Source organism: Cyprinodon variegatus, unplaced genomic scaffold (genome assembly GCF_000732505.1).
Source record: "Cyprinodon variegatus isolate N-32 unplaced genomic scaffold, C_variegatus-1.0 Scaffold638, whole genome shotgun sequence".
Lineage (NCBI taxonomy): Eukaryota > Metazoa > Chordata > Actinopteri > Cyprinodontiformes > Cyprinodontidae > Cyprinodon > Cyprinodon variegatus.
The window spans coordinates 464,446-485,467 of record NW_015151091.1 but is presented as its reverse complement, the minus strand read 5'-3'; the positions used below and the strand labels follow the sequence as shown (position 1 = coordinate 485,467).

The 21,022-nt window shown below is 39.6% G+C and overlaps 2 protein-coding genes across 3 annotated transcripts in view; one reads left to right on the top strand and one right to left on the bottom strand.

The window, feature by feature from the left end:
• Positions 1 to 12,628, top strand: part of myh11 (myosin, heavy chain 11, smooth muscle) — a 30,163-nt gene extending 17,535 nt beyond the window's left edge. Inside the window, exons 15-40 of the mRNA XM_015393354.1 lie at positions 61 to 254; positions 344 to 465; positions 549 to 618; positions 712 to 872; positions 999 to 1,107; positions 2,062 to 2,193; positions 3,190 to 3,396; positions 3,499 to 3,636; positions 3,730 to 3,853; positions 3,940 to 4,111; positions 4,551 to 4,763; positions 4,854 to 4,998; positions 5,073 to 5,279; positions 5,375 to 5,479; positions 5,582 to 5,734; positions 5,815 to 6,063; positions 6,195 to 6,407; positions 6,494 to 6,706; positions 6,803 to 6,964; positions 8,567 to 8,695; positions 8,786 to 8,874; positions 9,075 to 9,198; positions 9,285 to 9,493; positions 9,568 to 9,676; positions 10,118 to 10,290; positions 11,772 to 12,628. Coding sequence (XP_015248840.1) covers positions 61 to 254; positions 344 to 465; positions 549 to 618; positions 712 to 872; positions 999 to 1,107; positions 2,062 to 2,193; positions 3,190 to 3,396; positions 3,499 to 3,636; positions 3,730 to 3,853; positions 3,940 to 4,111; positions 4,551 to 4,763; positions 4,854 to 4,998; positions 5,073 to 5,279; positions 5,375 to 5,479; positions 5,582 to 5,734; positions 5,815 to 6,063; positions 6,195 to 6,407; positions 6,494 to 6,706; positions 6,803 to 6,964; positions 8,567 to 8,695; positions 8,786 to 8,874; positions 9,075 to 9,198; positions 9,285 to 9,493; positions 9,568 to 9,676; positions 10,118 to 10,290; positions 11,772 to 11,901 — 4,052 coding nt within the window. The 3' untranslated portion in view covers positions 11,902 to 12,628. The remainder of the gene's footprint in view (positions 1 to 60; positions 255 to 343; positions 466 to 548; positions 619 to 711; positions 873 to 998; positions 1,108 to 2,061; positions 2,194 to 3,189; positions 3,397 to 3,498; positions 3,637 to 3,729; positions 3,854 to 3,939; positions 4,112 to 4,550; positions 4,764 to 4,853; positions 4,999 to 5,072; positions 5,280 to 5,374; positions 5,480 to 5,581; positions 5,735 to 5,814; positions 6,064 to 6,194; positions 6,408 to 6,493; positions 6,707 to 6,802; positions 6,965 to 8,566; positions 8,696 to 8,785; positions 8,875 to 9,074; positions 9,199 to 9,284; positions 9,494 to 9,567; positions 9,677 to 10,117; positions 10,291 to 11,771) is intronic.
• An 87-nt stretch (positions 12,629 to 12,715) lies between these two features.
• On the bottom strand, positions 12,716 to 20,461 carry nde1 (nudE neurodevelopment protein 1). 2 transcript variants are annotated; one of them, XM_015393355.1, is made up of 9 exons: positions 20,290 to 20,461; positions 19,915 to 20,005; positions 19,695 to 19,848; positions 17,577 to 17,725; positions 16,302 to 16,438; positions 15,924 to 16,091; positions 15,747 to 15,832; positions 15,513 to 15,667; positions 12,716 to 15,435 (listed from the first exon to the last, which is right to left on the bottom strand). In XM_015393355.1, exons 1-9 carry the CDS (start codon positions 20,306 to 20,308, stop codon positions 15,342 to 15,344), a joined length of 1,053 nt encoding a protein of 350 aa, XP_015248841.1. In that variant the 5' UTR covers positions 20,309 to 20,461; the 3' UTR covers positions 12,716 to 15,341. The 2 variants fall into 2 exon arrangements, with proteins under 2 accessions (XP_015248841.1, XP_015248842.1); XM_015393356.1 differs by having other exon boundaries at positions 19,915 to 20,002; positions 20,290 to 20,443.
• Between the last annotated feature and the right edge of the window lie 561 nt (positions 20,462 to 21,022).

Genomic DNA, 21,022 nt, shown 5'->3' with positions numbered 1-21,022 from the left:
CATAGATATACCCATATTCTTTTATAAATGTAAAACCTTGTATTTTTTTGTGTTTGTCAGCGGACAGGGTGGTGGGTCTGGACACATTAGCCAAGATGACAGACAGCTCCATGCCAAGTGGATCAAAAACCAAGAAGGGCATGTTTCGCACTGTGGGACAGCTCTACAAGGAGTCTCTGACAAAACTCATGACCACACTGCACAATACTCAGCCCAACTTTGTCAGATGCATCATCCCAAACCACGAGAAAAGGGTGAAGCTGATATCTCTGTTGGTATATGTATTAAATCATAACTATAACATACATATTCTAATTAACTATTAGAATTGAAACATTTTTAGGCAGGCAAGCTGGATGCACACCTGGTCCTTGAGCAGCTCAGGTGTAACGGTGTATTGGAGGGCATCCGAATCTGTCGACAAGGTTTTCCCAATCGAATCGTTTTCCAGGAGTTCCGGCAAAGGTGGTTAAAGCGATTAATTAATCTTCAAATCAATTTTTGAATAACTCGAGGGTGATGGTGACCTTCTCTCCATTTCTGCACAGATATGAGATTTTGGCAGCAAGTGCTATTCCTAAAGGCTTCATGGATGGCAAACAAGCCTGCTGCATCATGGTGGGAACATTTAAATTATTCATCTCTCCTCTTCATGCCCAGATCCACCCTGTTACTTTAGATGGCCATATTAAAAATCTTATGTTTGTACAGATCAAGCATCTTGACTTGGACCCCAACCTGTACAGGATTGGACAGAGTAAGATCTTCTTCCGCACAGGAGTGCTTGCCCAACTGGAGGAGGAGAGGGATTTAAAGATCACCGTGATCATCATCGCTTTCCAGGCTCAGGCGAGAGGCTTTTTGGCCAGAAAGTAGGAACAAGCAAATTTTCACACACAGAATTCTGGCTGGTTTCATTTGCCACTAGAACGATTCCATTTTGCTGTTTTTCCCCTGTTGATTTCACGTTTTGGATTTGAACTGTTGTTTTTTCAAAGGGCATTCGCCAAGCGGCAGCAGCAACTAACCGCTATGAAAGTGATCCAAAGGAACTGTGCTGCTTACCTTAAACTCAGGAACTGGCAGTGGTGGAGACTCTTCACAAAGGTCTGCTTCAAACGTGTATAACCATGTCCCACAGGAGCATGGTTTTATTGTTCATGCTTGGTGTTATGCAAGGGTATTCTTAACAAAAACTAGTTCTGAGTTTCATTTGCATACGTCAATACCAACTTTTAAACACCATCCTTATGGTGAAACATGTTAGTTGCAGCCTTACTGCTGTGCTTTTCTTCATAGTTAACTATCTAAATATTTTGAACAAAGTCCATAGTTTAACAATACAGGAAGTTGACATATATATTTTAGGTAGTTACATTTGCAATATATATGCTGTTAATTGCATTATCCTATTTTAACCATCAGAAACTAAACAAATGTTGATTAGAAATTCAGATATTATTTTAGCTGCAGCAACTCCCAATGCATGTTAGTCTTCCTTCTTAAAACCGGCTCCTTTTGATAAGGACATTCTTCACACTTATGGTTTACACAGTGTTATTTCAGTGCTTCTCCTCAATAGGATGGATAAAATGAAAAGTTTGAAGTGATGGAAAATCAATAGCGTGGCTATAATGTCTCTGCTTATCATTTGCAAACCCACCTGGAGATTCCCTGACTTTAGCAGGCTCTACATCACCAGAACTTGACCAGTCTATTTAGATAACTAGGCCATTAGCCTTCAGTTAAAATTTATACTGAAGAACACAATGTGTTTTCCTCTAAAGGAAAAAGTTAGAGCTCTTTTCTAAAAGTTTTTCCAAACTTTAGAAATAATTTGATTTGTTACCTTGTAAAAATCTGCAACAAGTTGGGACCTGTAATAAAAAAAAATACGCCTTAAGTTTAAAGTTCCACAAAACATTGAAGTTAACATATAAGCATGCTCATTTAAATTCTTTTGTTTACAAAACTTAATAGTTTTTCATCAAGAATATGGCTAGATAAATAATTTAAACAATTTTGAATTTAAGATTTTTAAATTTTCGTTTCAAATAACAGGTCAAGCCTCTGCTACAAGTGACCCGACAGGAGGAGGAAATGGGCCTAAAGGAGGAAGAATTACAGAGAGCCAAAGAGGTGGCAACAAAGTTTGAATCAGAGCTGAAGGATATCACCTTGAAACACACTCAGGTAAAGGCTGACACCAGAGCTACCTATCACATTTTTTATTTGACAGTGCAATAGTATCAAAAAGTTAATTTGCTGCTATATAAATATATATATATATATATCTAGTGCTGGATCTGGAGAAGTTCTAAACTAAAGACACTGTTGTTTAACAATCTTCTAAAGAGGATGGTCATTGTTGTCGCTAATGTTCTTCATTTTATAAAGAATCTTTCTTTGTGACATCATCTCAAGAGGTTCTAGAGGAATTTCTAGAACAGAGACAGCCTCCTTTATTAGTCCTTTGAGCTTCTTGAATGAGCCAATTTTACAGGGAGGAAGATCAGAAGTGTTTAAAACTGAGGCTCACCAGCAGGGGACAATGGTCAAAGCAGGGAAGACGGAGGGAAAAAAATAGAGTAAAAAAGGTCAACAATAGATCGAACATAGCAATTATACACATGATCATGAAGGATAGCCATCTCCAAATATTAGCACACCCCCAGGCCCAGAAGACCGAGGTCCCGAAAGAATGTCACTTAATCATTTAAGGCAGTTGGCAAATGTCAAAACCTTCATCTACAGACAACTATGGAAACTATAATCCATGTTTTTATTACATTGCTCTTCAATTATTGTAATGAACTCCGTTCAAGTGAATCATTGTTCTGTGGACTACTTCTTCTCACCTTCTCAGAACCTTGGGTCTGCTGAGCATAGGTTGCCACCGTTTTTATTTTATTGTGCTGTTTTTTTGTAAAGAGATGTTGAAGAAAGCAACTTGTCCAAGTAAAGATTAAAGTTCAAATCCTTAAAGGCAACCATGACAGCGGCAGATGTGAAGCTAATGGGGTCCCGCTTAGAGGCCCATTTATTTTCTTTACATATTTCTTTATATCTATATATCTCCAATACAAGGGACCAGCGAGCCATTAACCATTACGCCATTAGTGTTCAAATTTACCAAAGGAAGCAAAAGAAGAAAGGAGGCTGTTTATCATTTAACTTTCTATGTTACAGGTTGTTGAGGAGAGAAATGCCCTGCAGGAGCAGCTCCAGGCAGAGACAGAGCTGTACGCAGAGGCGGAGGAGATGAGGGTCCGACTGGCAGCTAAGAAGCAGGAGTTGGAGGAGATCCTCCATGAGATGGAAGCCAGGCTGGATGAAGAGGAAGAACGTGCTCAGACGCTACTGCTGGACAAAAAGAAGATGCAGCAGCAAATGCAGGTCTGATGTTTAGTTTTGCAGTTTGTGTTCTTTTATCTCTGTATTGACAGGAGATAAAACTCATTTCTGGATTTTTTTTTTCTTTTTTTTTTCTTGCAAAAGGAACTTGAGGAGCATTTAGAAGAGGAAGAGGATGCCCGTCAGAAGCTGCAGCTGGAGAAGGTGACCTGTGAAGGAAAGATAAAAAAGCTTGAGGACGACGTTCTGGTTATGGAGGACCAAAACAACAAGCTTCTGAAGGTGTGGTTAACAACCCAGAACCATTAATCTCAGACTTCTGGTTGTTATTTACTGAGAGACTTTATTTAAAAGTATTGATGCTTTATAATGTAGGAGCGTAAGCTGATGGAGGAACGAATTGCTGATTTTAGTGCCAACCTGGCAGAGGAAGAGGAGAAATCCAAGAACCTCACCAAGCTCAAAAATAAACATGAGTCCATGATCTCAGAGTTGGAGGGTAATCATCAGATGTTTGATCAATATGTGGAACAATATGTTGTTTTTAATAGTGAGATTCTTAAGTTGATTTCTAAACTCTTCCAGTTCGCCTGAAGAAAGAAGAAAAGACTCGCCAGGAGCTGGATAAGGCGAAGCGCAAGTTGGAGGCGGAGTCCCATGACCTACAAGAACAAATAGCTGATTTGCAGGCTCAGATTGCAGACCTTAAAGCTCAACTTGCCAAGAAAGAGGACGAATTACAGAATGCATTGGCCAGGTAACATCCTGCACCTGCAAAAGTCTTCATACCTCATACAAACATTTTATGACTTATGCTAAAACAACAAAATATTAAGTGACAAAACAGAATACTATGCATGATTGGAAGAAAACTCATGAATGGTTAAATATAATTCTAATGAGCTTAAACTTGGAAAATGATATTCCATCTAATCAGACAATTTATTTAGCAATGTTTTTTTAGATTTGTTCAAGCTCAGTCTGTGTGCCAAGAAAATCAAAGCACAACATGGTTCTCCTGTATTTTTTCTGCCTCCCACACACAGTTATAAACTGCTTTATTTACCAATAGTGTTTAAAAAAATAACATCAAAATAAGAAATGTAAATTTCAAAATATTTCTAATTTACCTCATAAAGTTATAAATAACTGATCTGAGCTCAAGTTACCACCAGGTTTACCCTTAATCTTGCCAGGTTAGAAGATGAGACTGCCCAGAAAAACAACGCTCTGAAGAAAATCAGAGAGCTGGAGGGACACATATCCGACCTGCAGGAGGATCTTGACTCTGAGCGAGCGGCCAGGAACAAGGCAGAGAAGATCAAGCGGGACCTCGGGGAGGAGCTGGAGGCACTCAAATCAGAGCTGGAAGACACTCTAGATACCACTGCCACTCAACAAGAATTAAGGCGGGTCATTTAAAAAGGAAATGATGAAAGCATTCTTTCAGGCATTTAATAAAAATCTAAAAACTGTGCTGGTTCTCTGTCCGTCTACAGAGCCAAACGAGAGCAAGAGGTGACCCTGCTCAAGAGAGCCATGGAAGAGGAGAACCGCACACACGAGGCTCAAGTACACGAGATGCGACAGAAACACACCCAAGCTGTGGAGGAGCTGACTGAGCAACTGGAGCAGTCCAAACGAGTAGGCCTTTGTCTTTGACCCACAAGCTGTCCTTTTTAGTAGTAGCTTTAATGACTTTCCAATTTTCTGTTCAGGTGAAGTCCAATCTTGAAAAGGCTAAACAAGCTCTGGAGAAGGAAACCTCTGAATTAACCATGGAGGTGCGCTCGCTCACTCAGGCCAAACAGGATGGTGAGCACAAGAGGAAGAAGTTGGAGGGTCAGATGGCGGATCTGCAGTCCCGCTTCTCTGATAGTGAAAAGCAAAAGGCTGAGCTGGGGGAGCGCTGCTCTAAGATCACTGCAAGTTATTTCTTGTTCTGCTTTTTTCTGAAATAAGTACTGGGATTGAAATATTGGAATACAGGAAAGCTTAGAGGTATTTTTCCCCTTTGCAGATTGAACTGGAGAGTGTGACAAACTTATTGAATGAAGCAGAGGGCAAGAATATCAAACTAAGCAAAGATGTTTCAAGCCTTTCTTCCCAGCTCCAAGATACACAGGTATGTGCTGAAATGGTGAAACTCGACGTGGGACCTTTTTTTATGCTGTAATACCTTTGGAGCTGGAAAGCTGCCCCCCTCTCAACCATTGCTTATTCACAGGAGCTTTTGGCCGAGGAGACACGTCAGAAACTGCAGATCTCTACAAAGCTGCGACAAGCAGAAGATGACAAGAACAGCCTGCAGGAGCAGCTGGAGGAGGAGACGGAGGCCAAGAGGAACGTGGAGCGCCATGTTTCCACCCTCAACATCCAGGTCAAGAATTATTTCTTTTTTTTAAACAATATAGAGAATTAAGTGAAATAAAAAAAAACAATATTTTTCTGTCCTTACAGTTATCAGATGCAAAGAAGAAGATGGAGGAGATGTCTGGTAATATAGAGCTTCTGGAGGAGGGGAAAAAGCGGTTGCAAAGAGACCTGGAGGCAGCCAACACTCAGTTTGAAGAGAAGGCCTCTGCATACGATAAGCTAGAGAAGACCAAGAACCGTCTGCAGCAGGAGCTGGAGGACACGTTGATGGACCTGGACAACCAGAGACAGGTTGTGTCCAACCTGGAGAAGAAGCAGAAGAAGTTTGATCAGGTAACTCGAAAATCAATCATTCCGGTTTTGAATTTAAGTGAAATTTGTTCAAATTCAAATGTTCCAGAAATTAATATGTTGCATTAATATGTAATTGCATTAAACGGGTGATGTTTTCATCTGACCTTCAGATGCTGGCTGAGGAGAAGAGCATCTCCAGTAAATATGCAGATGAAAGAGATCGTGCAGAAGCCGAGGCCAGAGAAAAGGAAACCAAGGCTCTGTCACTGGCGAGGGCTCTGGAGGAAGCCCAAGATTCCAGAGAGGAGCTGGAGAGGGCCAACAAGGCCCTGAAGACTGAGATGGAAGACCTGATCAGTTCCAAGGATGATGTTGGAAAAAATGTTAGTTCCTGAAACTTCTGTCAGTAGATTTTTGCCTAGAAATTATTTTCAGCCTCCTTGTTAATTTGAAAAGATGCTGATTGCAGGTACATGAGTTGGAGAAGTCCAAACGAGGCCTGGAGGCCCAGGTGGAGGAGATGAAGACCCAGCTAGAGGAGCTGGAGGATGAGCTGCAGGCAGCTGAAGATGCCAAACTGCGCCTTGAGGTCAACATGCAGGCCTTGAAGGCCCAGTTTGAAAGAGACCTTCAAGGGCGGGATGAGATGGGAGAGGAGAAGAAGAGGCAGCTCATTAAGCAGGTAAAAAAGCCTTTAGAACTACAACTGATTATTTTCAGCTCGAATTAGAAAGAGGCTTTAATTTAAATATTAAATGCTAATTCACACAAACTGCAGGTCCGTGAGCTGGAGACAGAGCTGGAAGATGAGCGTAAACAGAGAACCCAGGCTGCAGCAGCCAAGAAGAAGCTGGAGACGGACATGAAAGATCTGGAGAGTCAGATAGAGACGGCCAATAAGGGACGAGATGAGGCCATCAAGCAGCTTCGCAAGCTCCAGGTGAGAGTGAGGGGATGGATGAGTGGAATCTACAAGAGGGAGCATTCCTAGATTTCTTTTGGGCCTTTGTGCATGGGGCTCATGTTTTATTGTGCATGTGGTGTCTTTTAACGTATTTTAAAGCCTCTAAAATTAGTCAGATCTGTCATGTTACAATCCCAAACTTCAGGGCTGTGAATCTAACTGAGGACCAGACAGAATGGATGATGGGTATCTGTTTAATTTGGCTGAATTTAGGTCTGGACTTTGACTTGGCCATTCAAACGTGTGCTTTGTTCTAAACTCTTCCATTGCAGCTCATTTTGTATGTTCAAGGTCATTTTCCCACTTGAAGATGAAAATATGCTCAAGTCTTTATTGCCTCAAAATGGGTTTTCTTTAAGAATTGCCATGTTTTATGCTTCAGCCACCTTCCATTCAACTAACCAGATGGCTTTTTCCTACTAATGGCCCTGTCACGCCTTGGAGATTTAGCCAGCGTATCCCTGACGTACGAAAAATCTGGAAAAAAACACATAAGTTGTAGAAGTTATGGGTACGTTTTGTATAAGTTATAAGCGGTGAGTATGTTGAGAAATTAGAGCATACGGTGAGCGTGAAAATGAGTGTGATGGATCCTCCCTGTGTTTACGCCTATGGCCATGACCAACGAACTCCCTAGCAGACATGATGATAGCAACATGAATCTGCTGCGACTGCAAACCTTCTTTCTTTTTCTTTTTTAATTTTTAGCGGCGGTAAACAGCATCTAGGTTAATATCTTGATCGAATAAATCTTTTTATGTAGGCCAGGCGCCTCTGGGCGCACTGCTGCCCCCCTCAGGACACTGGCATGTGCATCATTTCATGAGCATTACTTTGCCGTGTGTCATGCATAAGTTAGGCTGTCGTTGGACATGCCCTCTGGACTCGTTATGAATACTCTATCTATACACCCAAATTTGAAAAAATACGCTGTCTAAATTTGCAAGGTGTGACAGGGCCCTTAGATACAGTTTCTTAAAGCATGTTCTTGCTGCCACTATTTTAAATGTTGGAAGTTCACAAAAATGTTTACATTTATTTAGTCACAACTTTTGAGAAACTAAAAATGAGTCTTCTTAAGGCTCTCTTCTTAATACTACTGCCCCATGGAGGCTAGATTTGCAAAGTGAAGCTGTCCTGTTGACCATTGCTTCCACTACATGTGCATCTCTTCAGTTCGTTTTAAAGTTATTACTGTTTAGGGTGTTGGAGTATAGTGGTTTGATACTGAATGAAAACCCTTGATGCAGTTTTCAGTGTCTTTTTACTTCTGCTTCACATTTCTGCTTTACTTTATTCTATTCATCAGTTTAAGAGTTGGACAAGCCATACAGTTACCTTGTTTAAAGCTTGTAACCCATATCAGATCGGTGTTTTTTCCTAAGATCTTTTAAAGAAAAAGCTTTCAGCCAGCATCAACTCTCTGAGAAGCAGTCCTAGGACAGATTCCTTGACCATTATAACGACTAGTTACTACAATGCCAGAGATCTTTGGTTCTAGTACAGTAAATATTCCAAATAAACCATTTAAGATGTGTTCTGTCTCTCTCTGTTCTCTTCATTTGTTTCTCCGTCCAGGCCCAAATGAAGGACTACCAGAGGGAGCTTGAGGATTCTCACGCTGCACGGGAAGAGGTGCTGTCCTCTGCTAAGGAGAGCGAGAGAAAGGCAAAGAGTCTGGAGGCGGAGCTCATGCAGTTACAGGAGGTGATATGACAGATTTCTGACATGGTAAAAATCTCTGTGCAATCAGAGGATTCTTAGTAACTGGAAGAAGCAACTCTAATCCATTTCCAGGACCTGGCTGCAGCTGAAAGAGCACGGAAGCAGGCAGAGGCTGAGAGAGATGAACTTTCTGATGAGCTGGCAAGCAACTCTTCTGGAAAGTGGGTTGAATATTCTAGCTTTCATTTTATTTGTGAGGTAAAATGTGAGAAGATGACATTTTAATACCTGCTTTCAGTCATTAACATACAAACCACATGTTGTAAATAAACCCCAAGAGTTACTTCAACATTTAATTTCCCTTTTAGATCAAGAAAGTATAATTGAATCGAATTTCCGTGCCATTTATCCATTGTTATAGATCTGCGTTGGCGGATGATAAACGCCGTCTTGAAGCCAAGATAAGCCAGTTGGAGGAGGAGCTTGAGGAGGAGTCGAGCAACATGGAGATCCTCAACGACCGACTGAGGAAGAGTGGCCAGCAGGTGCTGCAGTCGGAGAAGCTCCTCGAATAACGGCGTAATGAAACTGGCAGCCTTCAACATTAACTCTGGATGTATTTCTTTTTCAGGTGGAGCAGCTGCAGAATGAGCTGCAGACAGAGCGCACCACCTCTCAGAAAAACGACAGTGCCCGGCAGCAGATGGAGCGCCAAAATAAGGAGCTGAAGGCCAAGCTGCAGGAGATGGAGAACCAGGTCAAGTCCAAGTTTAAGTCCTCCATCACTGCCTTGGAGGCTAAGGTGGCACAGTTGGAGGAACAGCTGGAGCAGGAGAATAGGTGAGGAGCAAATAAAATAATTGTGTATTGCTTCCGAACATGAGCTGATTTGTTTCATTTTTATGTCATCTTAGAGATAAGCAGGCTAGTGCCAAAAACATGCGCCAGAAGGACAAGAAGCTCAAGGACCTGATGATTCAGCTGGAAGATGAAAGAAAACAGTCAGAGCAATACAAAGATCAGGTAAAAATGCAAATTCACTTGTGCTGGAGGCATGCAGTATCTATTGTGGTCATTGCTGCCATATAGAGAAGACCATCTGCAATAAACCATTCAATCAACTCAGTTATTTAGTCATTTCCTGCTAGTATCATTTTAAATGTTAACATTTAATGTGCTACTTGAGGCGTGCTGATTGTGAGTTGTAGCTGTGGGGTGTTAGGCTCTCACAATAGATCTTGATGGGTCAATCTGTTGGGTAGTTAATTCACAGGAAGATTGGCAATCTTTCTACATGCTTACACTGAACTTTTCTTTCTGTGTATTAGATGACTAACTTGAAACCAAAAGAAAGTATAATAAATACTTTATTTTTGCCATGGCTTGGTTCACACAAACAAGCAACAGCCCTACAGATAAAAAGCAGTGTTCTCAGTTAGATGATCACTTCTGTTAATCCACCAGGCAGAGAAGGCAAATACTCGTATGAAGCAGCTGAAGAGGCAGTTAGAGGAGTCAGAGGAGGAGTCTCAGCGTGCCACAGCTGCCCGCAGGAAGCTGCAGCGCGAGTTGGATGAAGCCACTGAGGCCAATGATGCCATGACCCGTGAAGTCAGCTCCCTCAAGAACAAACTCAGGTAGGTGATGTGTTGTTTCTGCTCCTCATTGTTTATTTTGCCCTAAGTACCTTTAAAAAAATCAGTTTTACTGCCCCATGCAAACATATTCAAAACCCTAAATTAATTTAATATTCTGTCACATTTTTAGAAACTTGAATGTATTTTGTGTGGGTTTTACAAGGTACATACTAAGTAGAACCTAACTGAAATTGTGAGGAGAATGGGGCCCGGTTACAAAATGAAACCTCAAAGTGTGGCTTGTAATTACACCCATGAGCCCGGTTTGTGAGGTCTCTACTAGCTTTGCCTATTTGGTGACTAGACTGGGCAGATTAGAGACTAAAACCAGGCACTATGCTTCCTGAAACTAGATTAGGCACAGTCTGATTGGATGGAGAGCATCGCTGTACTAAGATTCTCAGGACTTTGGCTAGGCCATTCTAATAAGTAGTACTTTGATCCAAGCACACCATTTTGGCTCTGGAAGTTCAATATCCTCCTATCTTTTAAGACTTCCCTCCAGCCACCTACATTCATTTCCCCACAGCCATCAGCTGCACACTTCAGAATTTTCTTTGACCCAAAAAAGGATTTAAAACTATGCATCATTATCCTCCAACTTTAGTTATGTACTACTTTCATGTGCATAAAAGCCCATAATGCATATATTTAAATGTGTGCTAAACAGAACAGTTATGAAAATGTTCAAAGGATAAACCTGTAGATTATATATTGGTTTTGCAGTTTTACTTAAATACCCAAATAGTTTGAGCGTTTTGAAATTGTTTAGTTTGTTAAACACTTTTTTAAGAATCTGTGTTGTACTGAAGAATGCTGTTAAGGACCTTGTTCAAGTCCTTCAGAGTGCATCTCACTTTACAATTGGCCAGTTTGACTATAAAGTGACTCTTCACTACAAACATTACAGGATATTAGAATCCATGTTTCTATATTTGCTGAGTAGAAGCAAAACAATCCTGTCCATCTCTATTACAGAGGCAACCCTGAGCCTAAGGAGTAACACAGCAGGTACCTCTGCATTCAAAGTTGCCCATCACCATTTCTCATTTATTTACAGTCTTTTCATCCTCCATGCTCACTCTAAATGCTCTTATTTCTTCCATTGAGCCTAACTGAGGGAAATATGGCTCATCTATTTCAAGAAAAAAAAAAAAAATCTTGAAACTATATTGTTTAGTTTTAATCAATCCCCTATTTCTGATGGCCATCTTTCACTCAGTGCTTGGTTTAAGTGTCATAAACCAAACTCATTTTCCTGAGGAAGGACTTAAATGAGTTACAAAGATAACCGGCGTGCTTTAGCAGTAACCGAAGCACAATCTGTTTGTTCTGCGTCTCATTGATCCTCCTTGCAGTGTGCAACACATGACTGGGTTTTACACAAAATCTAATGAGTACAGGCGTCATTGCGCTCCTCTCACTGTGCTGTGTTTTTGTATGTGTCTTTCTCGTGCCTTTATGCCTCTGTGGCGTTTTAGACGTGGAACGGAGCCCTCCTTCAGCAGCGCACCACGGCGTATGGGTGGAGGCCGAAGGGTGGTTGAAGACGCCTCAGAGGAGGAAGGAGATACCCAAAATGACTTCAATGGAACCAAGTCCTCAGAATAAGATATTTTGGAAATCAGGTGGAGGGTTTAGAGTTCTGGGGAATGTCTGCACCTAAAGGTTGTGTCAAAACCCTGCTTTGTTATCCTTTACGTCATTTCTAAACATTTATTTTCCTACCATTTTTTTTTTCCGGTAGTTAACAGTTAATGCTTTGTAGCACACGTTCTTAACACAAACCATCAGGACTTGATGTTCACAAGGAGTCTTTTGGGCGGCTCTGATGTGATTTGCTGTTTCTAACAAACACTGTTTGTACTGCACTGAATGACTGATTCTTTCTTATTCAATGTTTTCTCCACAGACTTAAAAGCCTTTTATCAACACCCACTTTAAACAAACATGTAACTAATATCAGTGACTGTCGTCCTGTTGCCTGTGACTGCTGTTATCGTTTCACAGCAGTACTGAAATGGGTTCAGATTGGATGTGTAGTTTTGGCTTTCTGCATCCAGTCAGTGCTGACTTTTATATCTGAAAAATATATTAACCCAGACTTGTTTTTTTTTAAGTCACAGAGTATTTGCACCTTTCCTGTACCAGGATGTCTTTATGATTTTGCCCACTAGAGATCAGACAAAGTTTGTCCCCCATAAAATTAATCATGAACTTGCTATCGGGCACTTGGCAGCACTCATTTTATTTTCCATATGTTCAAATTTACTGTACATGTTCTACTATTCTCCACATTTAAACCAATGAAATCTTCGTATTATCAACTATTGTTTACATGACACTTTTTTGTACTCTTTAATTGTTGAACCACTTGCACAAAAATAAAGATCTAAAAAAAAAGTTTTTGTTTTTTTTAATGCACCATATTCTGCAAACAAGCCCACATTTATTGAGGAAAAACTGTAAACAAGCTGGGAGAAAAATGGGTATGTTCCAGTTTAGACGTTTTTCCACTTTGAATAAACCTAAAATGAGAGTCATTCAAGGGCTCCAGTATAACATAACTTTATAAATCAGGGGTGTAGAACATCTTCCTGACCCCAAAACTAGAAATGCTCACCTTTGGAGTTTTGCCTCAGACACAAACAGCATTTTCAGAGAGGCTACAGAAAATACACAGTGGTTCAGGATTACTAGCAGCAAGAGACATTTCTGCTCTCATAACAACAAACATGTTTAAATATGCAACTGATATCTGCACATTAACTAATGGTAGGGTTTCATCAAGTAGTTGAAGACTTACTAAAACTAAGAAAATAAAACTTGACAAGACAGATGTAACCTGACATGAAGTTAAATAATCTGAGTTAAAAATGAAGGGTTATATCCAGCTCACAAAGGGCTCATCACAGTTTAACTTTTTTTTCAGTGTTTTTGCTTTTTTTATGATGCTAAACAACAAAGCTTCTACTGGAACATGTGAACCTCTGCTTTTTGCTATCCTCTAGTTTTACCACAGCTTTATGAATCCCAAATTCCTACTCCAAGGAAATTGCTGGACATAAAAAGAAAAGTAGAGAAAAAGAGGGAATGCATGAACAATGGGACAAAGTACACATGTTTAGTTTAGGATTTATAACCTTACAGAAACCCTAAATAAAACAAGTCGTTGCAAGCGATCAATCCCGGTAAGAATGTCCAATATTACATAGATAACCTCAAAGGATGCATATCTTAAACCTGTTAAACAATATTGTGTTATACCCTTTTCTTGCATCATGTTAAAAAAGACTTAAACATTCATTATTGCATCCAAATTCTATAGATGTCTCCCAAAATCATTAAATATAATTTAAGAATTAAAGCATAAACATAAGAAATTGATAATTATAACCCTCAGAAACACAAAAAAACTCTTCACAATAGGAGAGCAACAAAATTAATCAGTAGTAGCAGGAATATGTATGACAGAAGAGTAGAAATATAAAAGGCAACATGACATTTCCTTTCATTACTCTTGGGCCATTACTCACTGTACGATAATCAGGTGGAAAACACCTCATGAGTCATGAACCAACTTTTGTATAGCAGAGTAACCTCAGTGAGACTGATGGGTCATAACGTTTTGATTTCAACTTCTTTTCTTTTTTGCCACCACATATGTTCAAATAGCCAAACAGGTCTTTTCTGGAAGTATTAGAATAATGCACACATGTAGAGTACTGCAGCCAATCTGCCTCATATCGTCTGTTTTTAATGCAGCCAAAGTGGGATATTTAATATTTAGTACACACCATGGTGTAGTTCTACCCAATTATGCCTTATTTACGGTAACTAATTGGCAATCTAAGTATCTTAATCTAATGTACTTTTTGTATATTTATAACACCTGCTTGAAGGCAAAAAATGACTGCTTTAACTATTTAAACAAACTCAGGCAGTAAGGGCTTTATAAGGTTCTTTTTAAAGGTAATGCAGTTTATAATATAAATTGAAAGATATGCTGCTATCCAACAGATTTGTTATCCTTCTGTGCAATAGGCTAACAAACTATATTTAGTTGTTTTAATTCATTTTTTTAGTCTTTATACGTAAAAGGTTACATCAATATTTTGTATATATTTTATCAGCAGGAGGAGAATAATTTAGTTTGAAATAAAACCAGTTAGATTAAGTTATACCTTTCTTTTCCAAAGCTTGATTCGATGCCATGAATCTGGCATCACATTAGCTTTGAATGATACTTTCTCTCATTCATTGGCATATTATTTACTGAAAACATTACAGACCAGGCTTACATCAAAAAATATTGAATCCTGATTCTTTGCCCCATCATACCTTTAACTTTGTCAAAATTATCCACTTTGAAAACTAAGAATTTAAAACTAAATCACACCGTCTCCTACAATGAAATGTTGCCATCAGACTTATTGAAAACAATCTACCAGCTAACCGGCAAATATTTTGGTTTGATCAGGCAGGGATGAGAAAAAGAGGTGATTTAAAGTCATCACAAAACATTTAAGAAAAAAATATATATATTTAAATGACTTTAATTCAAAAGATCTATGAAAATGATACAAAATGGTTTGATGATGGGTATGTAATGGAAGCATGGGACAAAATGGGTTTGTTATTAACAGATTAACCCAACTCATTGGATTTATATCCATTTACATTTGATCACAGCTTTGGTCAAAAACAAAACGTTTGATAAAATCTAAAACCAGCAGGTTTTTGGTCCCTGCAAAGGCTCATTGTCCCACTTTTACTCTCACGTACACCGTGATGAGCAGGCAGGTGCAGCAGCTTCGCTAAGAGTTAGGTGTGCTTTGATCCATCACAGAAAGCGCTAATAAACAAGGTCCTAAACGCCATACAGGAACAAACGTACAGTTGAAAAGATGAGTGGTGGGTTCTGCTTTCTTAACTAGGGAGCAGCTTTCTGGCGTTCAGCTGAAGGAAGGAAGGCCCTCTGTGAGGACAGTTGAGCTCATTGTGTTTATTTAGTTGAGGGAGGAAGACATGCTTCGCCCTATCAAACCATCTCACAGCAGGATCTTGACTCCTCCCTGTGGAGATTGGAGACCATGGGAGACCCCTCTTGGAGGAGCTGGTCCAAACTCCAACCGCTTCACCAAACTGAAAGACAAGTTGCATCAGATGATAAATAAATCTTTCACATAATCGAAACAGGTTATTTAGATCATCTTTCTAACCTGTCGTATTGAGGAGGAGGACTGAAGCTGCTTGCTGGGGCCTCAGGACCAGGGTCTAAGCCTGAAGGACTACACGGGCCAGCAGGGAGCGCCGGTCTGCTGACAGATGTGTCGTAGACAAATTCTCGACATGACGCCAGTTTAGACTCCAGATTCTGAAAGCAATTATAAAGTCAGCAAGGTCAACGATCCTAATTTGAGAAGAAGATATATGTAAATAAATAATATCCTTACCCCAACTTTTCTTAGCAGCTCCCCGACGATGTTCAGCGCAGATATCCTAGCAGATGTAGTCAGAGGTGTTCCTGTTAGGCCGTCTCCTGCGGAGTAAAAGAAGGCAGCCATAGAGTTAAAAGTCAAGAACCAAAATGATTTGTTCTTCCTGGTCCATGGCTATTAGTTTGTCGTTACCCCTGCGGATGCTGGATGCAGGTGGAGTCATGTATGAGCCCGCAGGTTTGGACGGTGTGATGGGGATGGGAGGGGAGGAGCAGCGCATTTCTGAGCGATCAGAGTCTTTGCCCAGGCTGCTGGACGGTCGTCTCTCCTTCTGACGTACGGCCAGCTCCTGACGAAGATCTGACAGACAGCGAATGTAAATCTGAACTGAACCATTACTTTTCAGTACTCTGAATGTTCTACAACGGTGCAGCATCTCCACCTCACAGCAAAACATTTTAAAGTATATGCCGCACACTTTTGTTTTAATCTGCTTCTATCCGGTCTGTGAACACAGGCCCCATAGCTTGGCAGCAAACACAGAAATGAAACTATCATATGTCTGCATACCTCTGGCTTCATCTTTGAGCCTCTGAACAGACTCCAGCAGGTTCTCCTTCTCATCCAGCTCACTTTCCAGAAAGGCGTTCCTCTCGATGACCTGGTTCATGCGTTGCTCAAAGTCCTCCAGAGACATGATAGTAGCCCTGGACATGTCACAGTCAGTCACCTTTACTGGTTGGGTTTAATCTTATAAAACGTAACACATGCGTGTGTCTAGAGCAGGTCTATCCAAAGTGTTGTACTGGTTTAAAAAAGGATGAAAGCAGAAAAACAGCTCTGGGGTGAATATATTTAGCTAATTCTCCAGTGTTCCTGACCTGTCCCAATAATTATTCTGCCCCATCTAAGCAAAGCAGCTGTGGCTATATCATACACTGGAAAAAATGGAAATCTAGATAAGTAATTTTTTCTTAAAATAAGTACATTTTTTTCTTGAATTAAAAAAGACATGTTTCCTATGGAGCTAGACAATTCAGATTTAAAATAAGAAAACACAATTGCATAGTCTTATTTCAAGTGCATATTATCGAATTATTTTATTTAAGAGTAAAAACACTCATTCCATTGGCAAACAATCTCATTTACCTATTCAAATCAAGCGTAAATGCACTTAATTTAAGACATTTTTACTTATTTCTAGATCATTTCCCAGTGTAGCTATGCACCATCAGTGTGTGAATGGGTGAATTACTGAATCTAGTGAATTATTGAATCTTTTTTGTTCTCTTCATAATTGGGAATACTGACATTTATGCTCAATCCAAACACCCCCAACCAGGAAAGGAGTTAGGAAGAGGAAGCACTTCCTAGCACCAATTCATTAAGCATGGGGGCCTCCGGACGTCACTAGCTAAAGCTAGGAGCTATACGGTTTCCCATATTCATTTTTGAGCAGTATTTTATTATATATATCTATATATAGATACAGATATACACTACCGTTCAAAAGTTTGGTGGTGAATAAGTCACACTTATTCACCACCATACGTTGTGAAATGAATAGAAAATAGAGTCAAGACATTGACTAGGTTAGAAATAATGATTTGTATTTTAAATAAGATTTTCAAATATGAAATAAGATTTTCAAAATTTTTCCTTCAAAATAAGGACATTTTAATGTGACCCAAACTTTTGAACGGTAGTGAATATATATATATATATATATATATATATATATATATATATGAGAGAGATAGAGAGAGAGAGAGAGAGAGAGAGAGAGAGATGGATACACAGATAGATACAAACACACACCACGGTATATTGTAATAAACCACTAACCTTTTTGTCCTCTCAAGGTCATCATTAGACTGCTCTAATTCTCTGATGTACTTCTGCAGATGGTCTCTAACCGCCCTGGTTTCTGCCAGATCTTCCTCTAGTGTTGAGATGTGTCTGAAGGCTTCTGAATGCTGTAACTCCAATTTCTCCTACAGATGGTACATAGAGGGATCAGCAAACACTTCTAGCTGCACGAGGTTAAAGGTCAATCTATGCAGCCAGTATTATGAATTATTGAAGGGGCTTGCTCAGCTCTGTTTTGAAAATAACCTCAGAACTTCCTCCAGTAATGTTCCTCTTTCTACACTGCATCATAGATGTATTCATGCCCTTAACATTTCAATGTCCCATACAGCCAATAATTAACCCGAAAAAAGACAGTTGTGCATATTTGTTGGAAGTTGAAAATAAAATAAATTTTTTTTTTTTTATCTTTTATAAATTGAGATGTATGAAATGCATTTGTATTTAATCCCCCTGAATGAATACTTTGTAGAGCCATTTTTTTTATTTAATTCCCGATTCAAACCTCTACCAGTTTTGCAAACCCAGAAGTTAAATTTCCAATGATTCTATTTAGCAAAATAGCTCAATCATACTAAAAAGAAAGTATGTGAGAACATTAATTTCCGAAACCTGCCACAGATTCTCAGTATGATTAAGCTCTGCTTTTTGAGACATTCTAACCTCTCACCCAGTTAGAAATATGTTCCCAGTCTGTCAGTATGGGTGGATGGCTGAGTCTGGTTAGATTGATAGCACTTTCATGTCACCTCCATTCATTAGTTGATATAATTAACCCTGCTTTAAGCTTCTCCGATACTTCTGCCCTTTCTGCTGTGCTCCGTGGCCCTCGTGACTTTTTTATTTTATTTCCCCTTCAAAAATAACATATGAACTTTTCACAAAACAGCTTGATTTTTATTGAATTCTAAATTACAGGCTAGTCTATGTTATTTTCAAATGAAGTGAATCTCAAAGGTCATCTATGGTCTTATTTAGGGGTATCGGTTTAAATTTACTTGTAAAAGAAAAAAACAAAATCACATTACTTTCAGAATCGTACTCCCACAAAACGGAATAAAAACTGATCAATTTTCAGGCACCTCACAATTATGCAGTGCTCTATGTTGCTCTAAGGAAGAAAGGAAAGAAGGAGGGAAGGAATGAATGGAGGAGGGATGGAAGGAAAGATGGAAGGAATGAATAGAGGCAGGATGGAAGGAAGGAATGATGGAAGGAATGAATGGAGGAAGGATGGAAGGAAAGAATTATGGAGGGATGAAGGAAGGAATGAATGGAAGACGGATGGAAGGAAGGAATGATGGAAGGAATGAATGGAGGAAGGATGGAAGGAATAAATGATGGAAGGAATGAATGGAGGAAGGAATGGAAGGAAAGAATGATGGAAGGAATGAATGGAGGAAGGATGGAAGGAAGGAATGATGGAAGGAATGAATGGAGGAAGGATGGAAGGAATAAATGATGGAAGGAATGAATGGAGGAAGGAATGGAAGGAAAGAATGATGGAAGGAATGAATGGAGGAAGGATGAAGGAAGGAATGAAAGGAATGAATGATGGAAGGAAAGAATGGAAGAAGGATGGAAGGAAGGAATGGAGGAAGGGATGGAAGGAAAGAATGAAGGAAGGAATGATGGAAGGAATGAATGGAGGAAGGAATGAATGGAGGAAGGACGGAAGGAAAGAGTGGAGAAATGAAGGAAGAATGGAAGGAGGAAGGGAGGGATCCACTTTCACATTAAATTCATACAAAATACATATTTTTATTTTGAAACATATTGTCATTTTGAAATCCCTGTAAATGCTTAAATACGTTGTATGATTAAATTGATGAAATTCTCCATCAATTATTAAAATAGAAGGGCAAAAGAAAAAAATTAAAATTTCAATCTAAGTCCACTGATAAGTTGTGCTGCTTTCAGAAGATGTGAGCACCCCATGAGCCCCTGAGGGCCCCTTGGTGCCCGCAACAGGTAAAATACACTAAAAATAACCCCAAGCATTGAAAACAAAAACAAAGAGAAAAAACATATTTGATCAGAGGTTGTAATGATTGCCTGCACTTGGCCTTAAAGAGAAGTCTAGTGTTTATGTACCTTCGTGTTTTCTAGCTCCATTCGAAGTCTGTTGTTGTCCAGCAGCAGTTCTTTGTTTCGACCCTCGCATTGCTTTAACTCTGTCTCCAGCTCTGCTTCATAGTCTCGACTCATCTGCTGGAATTCCTGCAGCTCTTCCTGAGCCTCATCCGCCCTGGTGATGAGAATGTGTTCAGCTTCACCCCAAACCAATCAGAAACACAACACCACGTTGAACTACCTTTGCTGGTGTTTTTGTGCTTGCTCTTTCCAAAACTCCAGCTCCTCCTTCAGGGATGAAAACGAGTGTGCTGTCGGCTCTACCATGTCTGCTGGATTAATAAATGCAGGAAATTGTAGCCTTTAATGACGCCGTTAGCTGGTGTATCATTAACGTCCCGTTAGCATACGCTAACCAGGCCAGGTAACAACACAAGAGCACTCAATGTAGATAAAATGGCGTAACATTTCGCTGCTTCTCTATTAACTTGTAAATACACAGTTACAAGCAAAGTAATAGGCTGTGTGACATAACATTTAGCTAACCAACGCTAACAGTGGAAGCTGAACAAATGCCACTATCTCGCTATATTAAGGCCGAACAGGCCAGATTTACCTGAATTCGATCGGAACATCAACTCATACCGCTGATAAAGACTCTGTTTACCGATATGTGATTGGTTTTTAAAGATTCAACGGACCCGAACTCACTAATCTCGATTTACGTTAGCCAAGCATCGAACTCTCCAATCAAACATGAACGAACGCCCTTCTTGGACATGATTGGACGGCCACAATCTACGTAAATTTGAAGTTAACCAATCAAATTCATTTACGACACCTTCTTCCTGGATCGTCACGAGCGGTTTGTAGCCTGTTGTTGGATTCAAACAAGAGCAAAATGAAAGTTAATTTTAATTATTTGTACTTCAAAATTACAAATATGGAAAGTCTTACCAAAATTTATTACAAATATTTGAGTAAATAAAGCAGAAATAATATAAAAATGTATCATACAAGTTACTATACTGTGGAGTTATTTTCAGGATAACATTGCAACTCTAAATATTTTGAAGCAGATTGAGTCATACAAACTGAAGGTATCTGGAATAGGGATATTCATTCCAGAGTTTAATATATGTGTAATTCCCCTCAGGCACGACGAGCACAAATGGATTTCTTGAACTGATTTAATGAAGCCTCCAAATCTTCATTAGCACCGTGAAAACTGTACAGAACAATACAGTTGATACAATTAGCTAATTAGCTACCATCAAACCACACAGTGTACATTGTAGCTGGCTTACAACAGAATGAAACAATGTAACGTTATATACAATAATAAAATA

Bases quoted from the DNA above. Each gene is read 5' to 3' on its own strand.
- nde1 (XM_015393355.1), bottom strand. The intron at 17,726-19,694 runs GTACATAAACAC...TACCATCTGTAG, and splicing joins TGGAGCTAGAAAACACGAAG to GAGAAATTGGAGTTACAGCA. The intron at 16,439-17,576 runs GTTAGTGGTTTA...TGACATGTCCAG, and splicing joins GACCTTGAGAGGACAAAAAG to GGCTACTATCATGTCTCTGG.